This window comes from Salvelinus alpinus, chromosome 27, assembly GCF_045679555.1.
Source record: "Salvelinus alpinus chromosome 27, SLU_Salpinus.1, whole genome shotgun sequence".
Classification (NCBI taxonomy): Eukaryota; Metazoa; Chordata; class Actinopteri; order Salmoniformes; family Salmonidae; genus Salvelinus; species Salvelinus alpinus.
The window spans coordinates 25332615-25346249 of NC_092112.1; the positions used below are offsets into that span (position 1 = coordinate 25332615).

The window sequence follows — 13635 nt, forward strand, 5'->3', positions numbered from 1 at the left end:
CCATTAATCCTCCTTGAGATGTTTCTACAACTTCATTGGAGTCCACCTGTGGTATATTCAATTGATTGGACATGATTTGAAAAGGCACACACAGTCCCACAGTTGACAGCGCATGTCAGAGCAAAAACTAAGCCATGATGTCCAAGGAATTGTCCGTAGAGCTCTGAGACAGGATTGGATCGAGGCACAGATCTGGGGAAGGGTACCAAAACATTTCTGCAGCATTGAAGGTCCCCAAGAACACAGTGGCCTCCATCATTCTTAAATGGAAGAAGTTTGGAACCACCAAGACTCTTCCAAGAGCTGGCCGCACGGCCAAACTGAGCAATCGAGGGAGAAGAACCCGATGGTCATTCTGATAGAGCTCCAGAGTTCCTCTGTGGAGATGGGAGAACCTACCAGAAGGACAGGCATCTCTGCACCCCTCCACCAATCAAGCCTTTATGGTAGAGTGGCCAAACGGAAGACACTCCTCAGTAAGAGGCACATGACAGCCTGCTTGCAGTTTGCCAAAAGGCACCTAAAGGACTCTCAGACCATGAGAAACAAAATTCTCTGGTCTGATGAAACCAATCTGAAGGAAACATGGCACCATCCCTACGATGAAGCATGGTGGTGGCAGCATCATGCTGTGGGAATGTTTTTCAGCGGCAGGGACTGGGAGACTAGTCAGGATCGAGGGAAAGATGAACCGAGTAAAGAAAGAGATCCTTGATGAAAACCTGCTCTAGAGCGCTCACGACCTCAGACTGGGGCGAAGGTTCACCTTCCAACAGGACAACGACCCTAAGCACACAGCCAAGACAACGCACAATTGGCTTCGGGACAAGTCTCTGAATGACCTTGAGTGGCCCAGCCAGAGCCCGTACTTGAACCCGATCGAACATCTCTGGAGAGACCTGAAAATAGCTGTGCAGCGATGCTCCGCATCCACCCTGACAGAGCTTGAGAGGATCTGCAGAGAAGAATGGGAGAAACTCCCCAAACACAGGTGTGCCAAGCTTGTAGCGCCATACCCAAGACTGTAATCGCTGCCAAAGGTGCTTCAACAAAGCACTGAATAAAGGGTCTGAATACTTATGTAAATGTAATATTTTATTTGTTTTATTTATTTATACATTTGCTAACATTTCTAAAAAACTGTTTTTGCTTTGTCACTATGGGGTACTGTGTGTAGATGATGAGTAAAAAAAACTATTTAATCAATTTTAACCCTGCAAAACAACACATTTCTCTGCACCTATCCGTTGTATGTTTTTTTTTACTGACTGACAGCCTCCTCACTGCTGATGAAACCTGGCAGTCCCATGGGTCTCTACAGCTGCCACGAGACTGTTCTGCCATGGGGCTGTCTGCCTGCCTGCCTGCCTGCCTGGGCTGTGTTCTAGTCAAGCTGGGTTGGGGACATCCAAAGCCCTCTCCCTCACAGCATACAGACAGAGAGCAGAAGCGTTACCATGTCACATGACTGGGTGCTTGTCAGGCCTGTCTGTCTGAAGAGACGAGCAAGGCTCTGGGTGGCAGGGACGCTTGTCTGCGGTCTACGGATCAGTCTTAGAAGAACTGTTTACGTGAACCTCTCTTCTCCTTTACTCGCCCCGCAGTCAGACAAACTTATATATTTTTTAATCTATTGGATGGATGTCACTGAAACATCATCTTTTTCCACAACGAAAAATCGAGCATTCCTTTTCCTGTCTGATGCTGTTGAAAATGGGGTTGGTTTGACATTGGGAAAAAATAGTGATTTTTCTGAGAGAAAACAATGAGCGAATACAATGAAAAGTCATACAAACCAATCTTAACAAAACAAACGGTAGAAAGGGGCAGTAACATGTACAGCATGAGCTGAATATCACCCAAACATCTAAGCTCTAGCTAAATACAGAATCTGGCATAAAATATCTAATAAATTCTGGTGGAAGCCCTACAGAGGGCTCGGTCATTTCACTAGCATTATCTCCTGGGTTTGTGAGAATGTGAGGTGAGATTTAAACAGATCCTCATCAAGAGACAACAAGTCTGCCGGTGTCACAGGATACAGCTGGTCACCTGGCTGCATTATTATAATGCTGAAGCGTTTAATGTGAGTTACAAATTCCAAGCTGCGACCAGTGCTGTTATTTCAGCCCTTGGTTAGCCTCTCCAGCTAGCATCTATTCAGAGAGCAGCAGGGAGAAAACGTGCTCTGCTTTGAAATGGCTAACTCAGCCCAGCTGTAGGAATCACAGGGGGCAGCAATAAGTATGTGTCAGTCAACTGGTTACAAACAGAGCGAGACACATCCATCTTTTCTAAATAAAGGAGTATTAGAAATACATTTTAAAAAGTATTCACACCCATTGACTTATTCCACATTTTGTTGCGTTACAGCCTGAATTCAAAATTAATTAAATAGATTTTTCTCATCCATCTACACACAATACCCCAGTACACATACCATCTTCATCTGTCTGGATGATGGTCTCGTCGCTCTCCTTGCGTCCTTCGGGGTTGGTCAGGATCATCTTGAGGCTGACATTGGTGTTGGGGGGCAGGTTGCCCACCACATGGCGTGGGGCCTTGGGGTCCATGTCCAGGCAGTCGGCCTTGGTCTGGTTGTTGGCGTTGTAGTAACGGTAGCAGATGGTGACGTTGAAGGTGTGGCAGCGGGTGATATTGTAGCCCAAAGACTCCCAGTCCACAGCGATGAATCTGGCCTGGGTCTCCGCAATCTTCAGTCTCTTCGGGGTCCGCATCGGCTCTGGAGGAGAGAAAGAAACACATGGTTAAAAATGTGCTCGCAATCTAGCGATAACTATGGCCAACATAGAATCACTGGAGAGACCAGTTTGTGTACAGTATCATCTGATTGGGGGACAGCATATACTACCACTAACATGTCTGTCACGGTTAGGCAGTATCAACACATCAGGTCTATTTGGATGCGCTGTCAAAGGGAGGAGTTGATGATGGCGCCCAAAAATTGTCCTTCAGCAGCACAGCGGCCAATCAACACAAAGCTCCTCTTTTCTTTTCCTCATCCCTGGTTCAGAACATATCCACAGATAAATAATGAGCCTGGTATGAGGAATGAATGTCAATGTACAGTAATAGAAAAGGAGTGAAAGCAAACTAAATGAGCAAACGTGAACTGTGTGTCGAGCTGATGCTGGTGACCAGGAGGACACTCTCACAGCATTTTAAGAGCTTCTGAATTAGTCAATATATCACCCTGGGAGATAGTCAATATAATCCGACCCGCAATCCATCAAGCAACCACGGCATGCTGGATACTAATTACTCTAATAGTCCAATTTACCTGCGCGATTAAGGAAATGATGCAAGTAGCGCCTTTGTCTCACCGTGGCTATTTGCATTGTGGAGATGCAGCCAACAATGCAGCAAGGGCAGGACTTTAATAGGAACATGACTTAGACCACTGTATTTGTGTCTACTGTGCCAATGTCCTCACTACAATGCATTGAGTTTGCCTTTCTCTGTACATGATTATTGTGATAATCATCAATAATCACAATGAAGATTATTATCATGTTGATATTTGGGCTTAATAATAAAAAATACAACACATTTCCTGTCCATACATAAACATGAGTTAGGGGCCAGCTCTGAGGGATAAGGGGCATTCAGACAGATGTGTTCTAGACACCGGCCTAGCTGTCGTTAAAGTGCTTGACCTGATATGTAGAGCTTGTGGGGGTACAATCTCCACTAAGCCTTCCATACCAGTGAGCCCTGGTATCCTGCATACTCTGCAACACACATTACTTGAGTATTGGGGTAATGATTCTGCCATGTCCAGTCTGGGGGGGGGGGGGGGGGGGGTGTATGTGTACCATACAGGCTCTTGGCATGGCAGGCCATCCTCTGTGGAAACAGACCTGCCCTTATTCTGTTCAGTCTCATGTCTACGACCACTGCATAAAAAGAAAGATTGAAAAACAAAAAGTGAGTTAGGCCAAAGTGACAAAAAGAAAAAAGGAGAAAGGTGAACTCTTGTTCACTAAATTACAGATTGTCTCTGCTGGGTGTAATCACCTGCACTTTGATGAGCGGGGCCCAGGAGAGCCCTTCCTTTCTAGTCTAATTAGAATGAAAAGCTCTGAATAAAGACTGGGGACTTGTTAACATGATCTTATAATGATTGTTAGCTTTGGGGGTTATTAAGAAAAAAGCTCTCTACAACTTGATGTGCCATTGGAGAAATACTGGGCCATCACTATTTCTTAAATTGCTTGTAAATATGTTCTGTTTTTATTGCATTGGAGTGTGTGCAGGGCTCCCTTGAAAGGTGGTCTTGGTCTCAATTGGATTCCCTGTTAAATCTTTTTTTTTTTTTTTTACAACCATACAGTGCATTCAGATAGTATTCAGACCCCTTCACTTTTACATTAAAAAAAAAACTTGTTTCAGAAAACTAGGCATATGTTGCGCGTCACTACTTCACAGGCAAGCCATTTGAAAGTAAACTTTTTTGAAAAATCTAAATGTTTTTTTTTGGCAGAAATGCCTTCACAGAAAAAGTTAGCAACCTTTCATGTTGGCCATGATTAGCTGAGATAATGAGTGGGCTGGACATGCCAAGAGATGAGTGGCTTCCGTCTGGCCACTCCACCATAAAGGCCTGATTGGTGGAGTGCTGCAGAGATGGTTGTCCTTCTGGAAGGTTCTCCCATCTCCACAGAGGAACTCTGGAGCTCTGTCAGAGTGACCATCAGGTTCTTGGTCACCTCCCTGACCAAGGCCCTTCTCCCCCGATTGCTCAGTTTAGCTGGGCGGCCAGCTCTAAGAAAAATCTTGGTGGTTCCAAACTTCTTCCATTTAAGAATGATGGAGGCCACTCTGTTCTTGGGGACCTTCAATGCTGCATAATTTTTTTGGTACCCTCCCCCAGATCTGTGCCTCAATTCAATCATGTCTCGGCGCTCTACGGATAATTCCTTGGACCTCATGGCTTGGTTTTTGCTCTGAGATGCACTGTCAACTGTGGGACCTTATATAGAGAAGTGTGTGCCTTTCCAAATCATGTCCAATCAATTGAATTTACAACAGGTGGACTCTAATGAAGTTGTAGAAACATCTCAAGGATGATCAATGGAAACAGGATGCACCTGAGCTCAATTTCAAGTCTCATACCAAAGGGTACGAATACTTATGTAAATAAGTGTTGTTGTTTTTTATATACATTTGCAAACATTTCTAAAAACCTTAGTTCTGTTACAGCCATTTTGTTTTTGTTAAAATCGATACAATTTAGATTGTGTCACTGACCTACACACAATACCCCATAATTTCAAAGTTGAAATTAACAAAACATTTAAAGCTAAAATGTCTTGAGTCAATCATTATTCAACCCCTTTGTTATGGCTAAATAAGTTCAGGATTAAAAATGTCCTTAATAAGTTGCATGGACTCGTTCCGTGTTCAATAATAGTGGTTAACATGCTTTTTTAATAACTACCCCACCCATCTCTGTACCCCACACACAATTATGTGTAAGGTCACTCAATCAAGTACTGAATTTCAAGCACAGATTCAACCACAAAGACCAGTTTTTTTTCTTTCAATGCCTCGCAAAGAAGGGCACCTATTGGTAGATGTGTAAAAAAAGCACCAGTGACTCTGCGTGATGAAAAAACATTTGTTATTTAGTGGCCAGTTTTTCTTAGAATGACCAGTGCTCGGAGGTAGAGGAGGGGAATTGGTCCTGGGGTGGCCACAGGTTGGTTGTAATAGCCCAGGAGCAACTTGCTGACCTCCTTTCTTCTCTTGACAGCAGGGGCGCAACTTTCACTGGGGATGGGGGGACATGTCCCCCACATTCTGAAATTGCATTTTGGTCCCCTCCAGTTTTATCATTGGAATGTGATACAAAATGAGGCAATGGTGTGCTTTAGAACAATGCGGACACCTCCGAGCGGTCGGGTTGGCTGTTTTGAGTGTTTATCCGACTGGATAATTTAAATTAAAATGTTATTATTATGTCGCCCCCACTTCTAAAACCAAAGTTGCACCCCTGCTTGACAGTACAATCATTTAATGAATTAAATTAAGTGCTTCCCGATCTGGTGTCATGATAGTTCAACACAATACGTTTTCTGTGTAGAGCCAATTCACACTTATTCAAAAATAAGAGCGGAAACAAAAGCAATGGAGGGGAAAAAAAGAAGAGGGAAAACGAGGTCAGAGACACTCATCTCCCACAGGTCTGTTTCACCTGTAACATCATCTGGCTGTCTGTCACTCACGGGGAAACACACACACACACACACACACACACACACACACACACACACACACACACACACACACACACACACACACACACACACACACACACACACACACACACACACACACACACACACACACACACACAACATTCCGGGTGAGCCAGTGACAGCTTGCCATTTCGGGAACATTTTCGCCTGGCAAAAAAAAAAGTATTACATCTCGACAGGTCCTAAGAAGGCACATCGGAAATGAATGGAACGAATAAGTCAGGGCATTTCCCCCCTCATAATAATACTGCTTGTAAGTCTGATCAAGAGCAAAATCATTTCAAAAGCGAGACGAGAAGCCAACAGTGAGAAATGGAGAAAGAAAGAAAGAAAGAGAGATAAGGTCATTCTAACAGAAGAATCAGAGCATTCAGTCATCATGACATGTTATGATCAGGGAAATGTTTCATCTGCCAAGTGGACACCAGGATATACGCACGCCGTGAACTCCGTAACGACCAAATTATTTGGGATAAGCCTGAAATGAGCCCTCTATCGGAGAGAGAGGCAAAGCCAAAGTGGTCATTATCAAAACATGACAGTGTCTCATCTGCTAGTCAACCTGTTAGTATGCCCCCAACCTACATGATGACCTGACACCCAGCTATTCCGTTTGGGGTGAGAAGATAAAAGAGCGGGGAAAAATACATGAAAGTACCAGGGAAGAATAGAAATGGATAGATTCCTGACATCCTCCATCAATTGAAATGTCAACCAGGCAAAAATAAGTTGTGGGTAGAAATGAATTGCTTCTGACTTCCCATGCCCCATCAACTTTTAGCACATGCGTACACACAAAGAAGCAATAACATTTGCACGGCAGACAATTACCTGTCCCACCGTCTCGGTCTCCCCCCACCCCCCACCCCCCACCCCCCTTCTCTCCTCTGTGCTGTTTATTCTACCACCCAGGCCCATAATTAACAATGGGTATACCCTTCAGAGCTGATCAATAACCGTGAAGTCCTGCATTAACTTCACAGATTAGGCAACCCCCCCTCAAATAAATTTCATCGATTCCAGCAGGATCAGATGCTTAAATCCCAGTGCATTTTTCAAGGCTTAAATTAAAAGGAGATATATGGTCTTGGGAGAGGCAAGGTGCCAGAGTGATTAGGAACGTGTGACCACTCTCCTTTTTCAGCATGGATTCAAGCTGCAGCCTCTCCTAACAGGCCAGGTTGAAAGACAGGTGGATCCACTTACTAAACAGGCCAGGGCCCTCCTTTGACCCCGCAATTCAAACACACATTTCTCCTCTGACCCTCCTTGCACTAGCCTTCCCTTATCTTCCTTTATCCAAAGCTCACTGAGTGGATGGAGTGAGGGGGGTGAAAGAGGAGAGAGGGGAGAGAGGGGTGGGGGAGTCTGGAACGTGGCCATTTGGGATCAGGCCCAGCAATGAGGAGACGTTGGCGTTGTCCCTGGATCTTTAATTGCTGTGACAAATCAACCATTGATGTTGAAAACAGAACCAATTGTTTACACTGCTCGCTCTTTGTGGCGAGCAACAATGCATTCTTCATTTCCACTGGGTTCAGCGGAGAGAAAAAGCAACATTTGCATACAGAGAGGTAAATATTGCTCTACAGAGTGTTTACATGATACAAAAGCTTGTCTGAAACACCTGATTAAATGCACAAAGAGGACAGCAATCAATCATAATCAAATAAGCAGTAAGCAGACTCCATAATGGCAAAGAAACCTAACTGAATATCATGTATTGATTTCAAATTTTCACTCCTTATTTTGCCGCTTCATTCCATTATTTGTTTTGCCAATCAGATTAGCAGGGCCATGATTGCATTATAAGAGAGTTTAAGAATATCTCACCTGTTAGGCTAAATGACCATGAGGATGCGACATGGCATGTCTGATGGTTCAAACACATTACACACAGGGGACCCGGACTATGACAGGACAGACACTGTCCTTCCTGCTGGATGGCAAACAGTGACTCTGCCAACCAGGCTCCATGGACCATGATTGATGTTGACGATATATTGGCTGGAAAGTGCAACGTAATACACTTATGTTTTCTAGCTTGGCATAGCCGGACTGTTAATGCTCAAGGCCGTAGAAAAGAAATTAGAGAATCAAAAAACGTTTATCTTGTTGTTATGTGCAGTTATGCATGTAGTCGGTGTAGAAATGTTCAACAAAGGTGATAAGTAATGTCAATCAAATCTCTAATTGTGTACAGCAGACACCAGTTGCAGGGAGGGAGGGAAATCTCTTCAAATTTATCTGAGAGTTGTTCTAGAAACGAACATTCTAGGAACGAACACCAAATAAACGTGGACCACACAACAGGTGCTGTCATCGTTGCACAAGAAAACAAGGCACCCATTTCTCCTGTTTGTGGGCAGAACAGGCAGATTAGATATTTAATTGCACCAGAAGTCTCCTGTTTGCGCAAAGATTGCTCCTTCTCTGCTTCCCAACTTCCTAACGTCACTCAAAGTAAGGCCGGTCTTACACACTGCTCCACCACTATCTCTCCCAGACTCCACCGGCTTTCATATATGAAATCGACAGCTAAACCTTTTGGAGCAGAACGGCTCCTTTATCTTCTGGAATGGAAATAATGTGAGCCAGAGAGACGGCTGTGGCTTGCACGGAGTTGCGGCTCTGCAACACGTCTTGTCTGTCACTCTTATCATTACAAGGGGAAAAAGTAAATGAAACAGCCCAAAAAGAATGTAATTGGGGATTAGGCAGACAAATTGTAGCTTGTGTAAATCAAATGGAGCTGCTAAACTTAGCAGAAGGTTTTGCCCTATGACCACCCTGCTAGAGAGAGGGTTGCGCATGATCAGGCATAATCGGCTGATTTGATCGTGATGGTGACAGCACACAGGGATAAGATCACTGAGGGAGGGGAAATGGCACAACAGGGTCCGGAGCTTACACACTTCAAATCGCTGTAAGCCTTGCTACCTGAGTTTGGAAGGTCACAAAGATGTACCTAAAAGCCAACAACAGTACAACTGAATAGGAATCCCCCTTACAAAGGATTTTCTTAATTTTCCACTATTTTCTACATTGTAGAATAATAGTGAAGAGATCAAAACTATGAAATAACACATATGGAATCATGTATTAACAAAAAAAATGTTAAACAAATCACAATACATTCTTCAAAGTAGCCACCATTTGCCTTGATGACAGCTTTGCACACTCTTGGCATTCTCTCAACCAACTTCATGAGGTAGTCACCTGAAAAGCATTTCAATTAACAGGTGTGCCTTGTTAAAAGTTAATTTGTGGAATTTCTTTCCTGCTTAATGCATTTGAGCCAATCAGTTGTGTTGTGACATGGAAGGGGTGGTATACAGAAGATGGCCCTATTTGTTAATACTATGTCAAGAACAGCTTAAATAAGCAAAGAGAAATGACAATCCATCAATACTTTAAGAAATTAAGGTCAGTCAATCCAGAACATTTGCAAAAACCATCAAGCGCTATGATAAAACTGGCTCTCATGAGGACCGCCACAGGACAGGAAGATGCAGAGTTACTTCTGCTGCAGAGGATAAGTTCATTAGAGTAACCAGCCTCAGAAATTGCAGGCCAAATAAATGTTTCACAGAGTTCAAGTAACAGACACATCTCAACATCAACTATTCAGAGGCCTTCATGGTTGAATTGCTGCAAGGAAACCTATAAGAGGAGACTTGTTTGTGCCAAGAAACACGAGAAATTGACTTTAGACTGGTGGAAATCTGTCCTTTGGTCTGATGAGTCCAAATTTCAGATTTTGCGTCTCAAATCGGCGTCTTTGTGAGACGCAGAGTAGGTGAACGGATGATCTTCGCATGTGTGGTTCCCACTGTGAAGCATGGAGGAGTTGTGATGGTGTGGGGGTGCTTTGCTGGTGACAATGTCTGTGATTTATTTAGAATTCATGGCACACTTAACCAGCATGGCTACCACAGCATTCTGCAGCAATACACCATCCCATCCGGTTTGCGCTTAGTGGGACAATCACTTGTTTTTTCAACAGGACAATGACCCAACACACCTCCAGGCTGTGTAATGGCTATTTGACCAAGAAGGAGAGTGATGGCCTGGCCTCCACAATCACCCGATCACAACCCAATTGAGATGGTTTGGGATGAGTTGGACCGCAGAGTGAAGGAAAAACAGCCAACAAGTGCTCAGCATATGTGAGAACTCCTTCAACACTGTTGGAAAAGCATTCCATGTGAAGCTGGTTGAGAGAATGCCAAGAGTGTGCTAAGCTGTCATTAAGGCAAAGGGTGGCTACTTTGAAGATTCTAAAATATTAAATATATTTTTATTGTTTAACACTTTTTTGGTTACTACATGATTCCATGCGTTATTCCATAGTTTTGATGTCTTCACTATTATTCTACAATGTAGAAAATAGTAAAAATAAAGAAAATCCTTGAATGAGTAGGTGTGTCCAAACCTTGACTGGTACTGTATGGTTTTAACATTTTTGAAAATGTATTACAAATGAAAAGCTGAAATGTCTTGAGTCAATAAGTATTCAAACCCTTTGTTATGGCAAGCCTAAATAAGTTCAGGAGTAAACATTTGCTTAACAAGTCACACAATAAGTTGCATGTGTGCAATAACAGTGTTTAACATGATTTTTGAATGACTACCTCATCTCTGTACCCCACACATTCAATTATCGGTAAGGTCCCTCAGTCCAGCGAGGTTTTCCAAGAAGGGAACCTATTGGTAGATGGGTGTATCAATACACCCAGTTACAACAAAGATACAGGTATCCTTCCAAACTCAGTTGCCGGAGGGGAAAGACACCTCTCAGGGATTTCACCATGAGGCCAATGGTGACATTAAAACAGTTACAGAGTTTAATGGCTGTGATAGGACAAAACTGAAGATGGATCAAAAACATTGTAGTTACCCCACAATACTAACCTAATTGACAGAGTGAAAAGAAGGAAGCCTGTACAGAATAAAACAATAGTTAAAAAAAAAATGCATTCTGTTTGCAACAAGGCCCTAAAGAACTACTGTAAAATGTGAGAAAGTGTTATGTTAGGGGTAAATCCAATAACACATTACTGAGCATCACTTTCCATATTTTCAAGCATAGTGGTGGCTGCATCATGTTATGGGTATTCTTGTAATCGTTAAGGACTGGGGAGTTTTTCAGGATAAAAAAATTAATGGAATGGAGCTAAGCACAGGCAAAATCCTAGAGGAAAACCTCATTCAGTCTGCTTTCCACCAGACACTGGGAGATGAATACACCTTTCAGCAGGACAATAACCTAAAACACAAGGCCAAATCTACACTGGAGTTGCTTACCAAGAAGGCAATGAATGTTAAAGTTTATACTTAATTTTTTTTGAAAATCTATGGCAGGACCTGAAAATAGTTGTCCAGCAATAATCAACAAACAATTTGACTGCGCTTGAAGAATTCTGAAAATAATAAAATAAAATAAAAATGGGGAAATATTGCACAATCCAGGTGCGGAAAGCTCTTAGAGACTTAAGGCGTCAGCATGCTTCAGTTCAGCTGGCGCTTAACTGAACTTGGCAAGCTGAACTGAATGAGTGTCCTCGCACACTCCCTTAAAAGAACTTCCCTTAAAAATTTGGAAAAAAGCGATATTAATACCGTTTGTCCATTTTGAGATGCCGTAGCCAGTATATACTTCCTGAAAATGGTCAGAATTAATCTAAGATAACTCAATAAATCTATCATAATTTTTAGAGGAGATCTTAGTAGCGCAATTTTAAAAGTAACTAAGGTGTTTGGTGCAATATTTTTGAATGAAAACATCTGCATGAAAACGAGTCATCTCGTTGAATAACAAAAAAGTACTTTAATGACAAATCCCTACAGTTGACCAATCACCGACGAAGGGGCGTAGACTTAGTCTTGCCTCCAGAAAAAAAACTGGTTAGGCTGGGAAGCATGCGGACGCCTTTACCCTGAAAGACTCACAGGTGTAATCACTGCCAAACATGCATCTACAAAGTATTGACTCAGGGGTGTGAATACTTACGTAAATTAGACATTTCTGTATTTCATTTCTAAAAACGTGTGTTCACTTTGTCATTATGGGGTATTGTGTGTAGATGAGTGAGATTTAAAAAAAAATAAAAAATCTATTTTGAATTCAGGTTGTAACAACAAAACGTGGAATAGGTCAAGGGGTATGAATACTTTCTGAAGACACTGTATATTACTCCTCAGTGAAGCCGGCTGACGCACTCTCCCCACTGCCGCGTGTGCAGCTCTTGCCCCTTCTCAAGGAGACAAGGGAGAACAAAGCCTAAGGACGGTTAGCAGAGAAACAGAGCATTTGCAAGAATATGTCCCCAACAAAGCAATCTGAGAATCACTGTAATTGTGTTCACCCTATTGAGGTTGATCTTTTGCCCCTTTGTTGTGATGCTTTATATATCTCTCAGACTGCAGATGCCTAGCAGAGTGTTTTCCACTTCTTAAAACAGAGATATTTTAAAAGGAGCCCCAGTCATCTGGTTTTAAATGAAGATCTGACAGTCACCAGCGAGAGGGTTCTATATGATTCAACTACAGTGCAAATGACTATGTCCATCTCTCTGCTCTTGTGAGTCAATACAAAAAAGTGGGATGAGCAATAAAAAGGGAGGCATTTCACCTAATTGATAAGAATTGTCAGGTCAGAAAGCTAAATGAGAATGCTACTTGTAGGTGCAGAAGTCTCTTCACGCCTGGTGAGCGAGCGAGAGACACAGACAGACAGACACAGACAGACAGACAGAGCGAGAAAGTGTCTCTCTCGCTCTCCCTCTTTGTGGTCTTCCTGACATGACTGTGACGAGTGGGGGGATTGAAAAGATCGCTCGTGATGAAATCAACTTGGGGCTAAGCTGGCCTTTGGAATAGAGGCATTAATAATGTTTGTTGTTTCCTTCATTTACCTCTCCATTAGGCTGGCCCCGGCATCATTTAGGTGCTCTCCAGGGGCGACCCCATTGATGTAGACCTTCCAGGGACGAGGCGGTGGCCAAATCAATAGCCAGCTTCCCACACATTTCCCATTATTCCTTTTCCCATGCAACCAACACAGAACTTCCACTCCACAATAAAGCTTAGCCAACATATATTTTCTACCACACATCACTGACATGGTGATACAGAAGGGGTGAATCCAACATCATTTATTTTTAATAGCTGCTCAAGTAGCTCCCTATGGACTGCTGAATGCTGAGGCGAACACTGGGATGCACTAGACGCTAGGGCTTTCTAATGTGCTTTGCTCCATAAACCTCTGGTGGCTAAGACATTACATATAGCTAATGGCGCGTACATTACTTAACGGAGAGAAATATACAAACCCCACAAAAAACACATCAAT

General features: G+C 42.9%; 1 protein-coding gene across 24 annotated transcripts in view; it reads right to left on the bottom strand.

Annotated features, from left to right (window-relative positions):
• LOC139556243 (receptor-type tyrosine-protein phosphatase kappa-like) overlaps positions 1-13635 on the bottom strand; it is a 181807-nt gene that overhangs the window by 48279 nt on the left and 119893 nt on the right. For all 24 annotated transcript variants that reach the window (XM_071369913.1, XM_071369917.1, XM_071369914.1 and 21 more), the window contains one exon: positions 2441-2743. In XM_071369913.1, coding sequence (XP_071226014.1) covers positions 2441-2743 — 303 coding nt within the window. The remainder of the gene's footprint in view (positions 1-2440; positions 2744-13635) is intronic.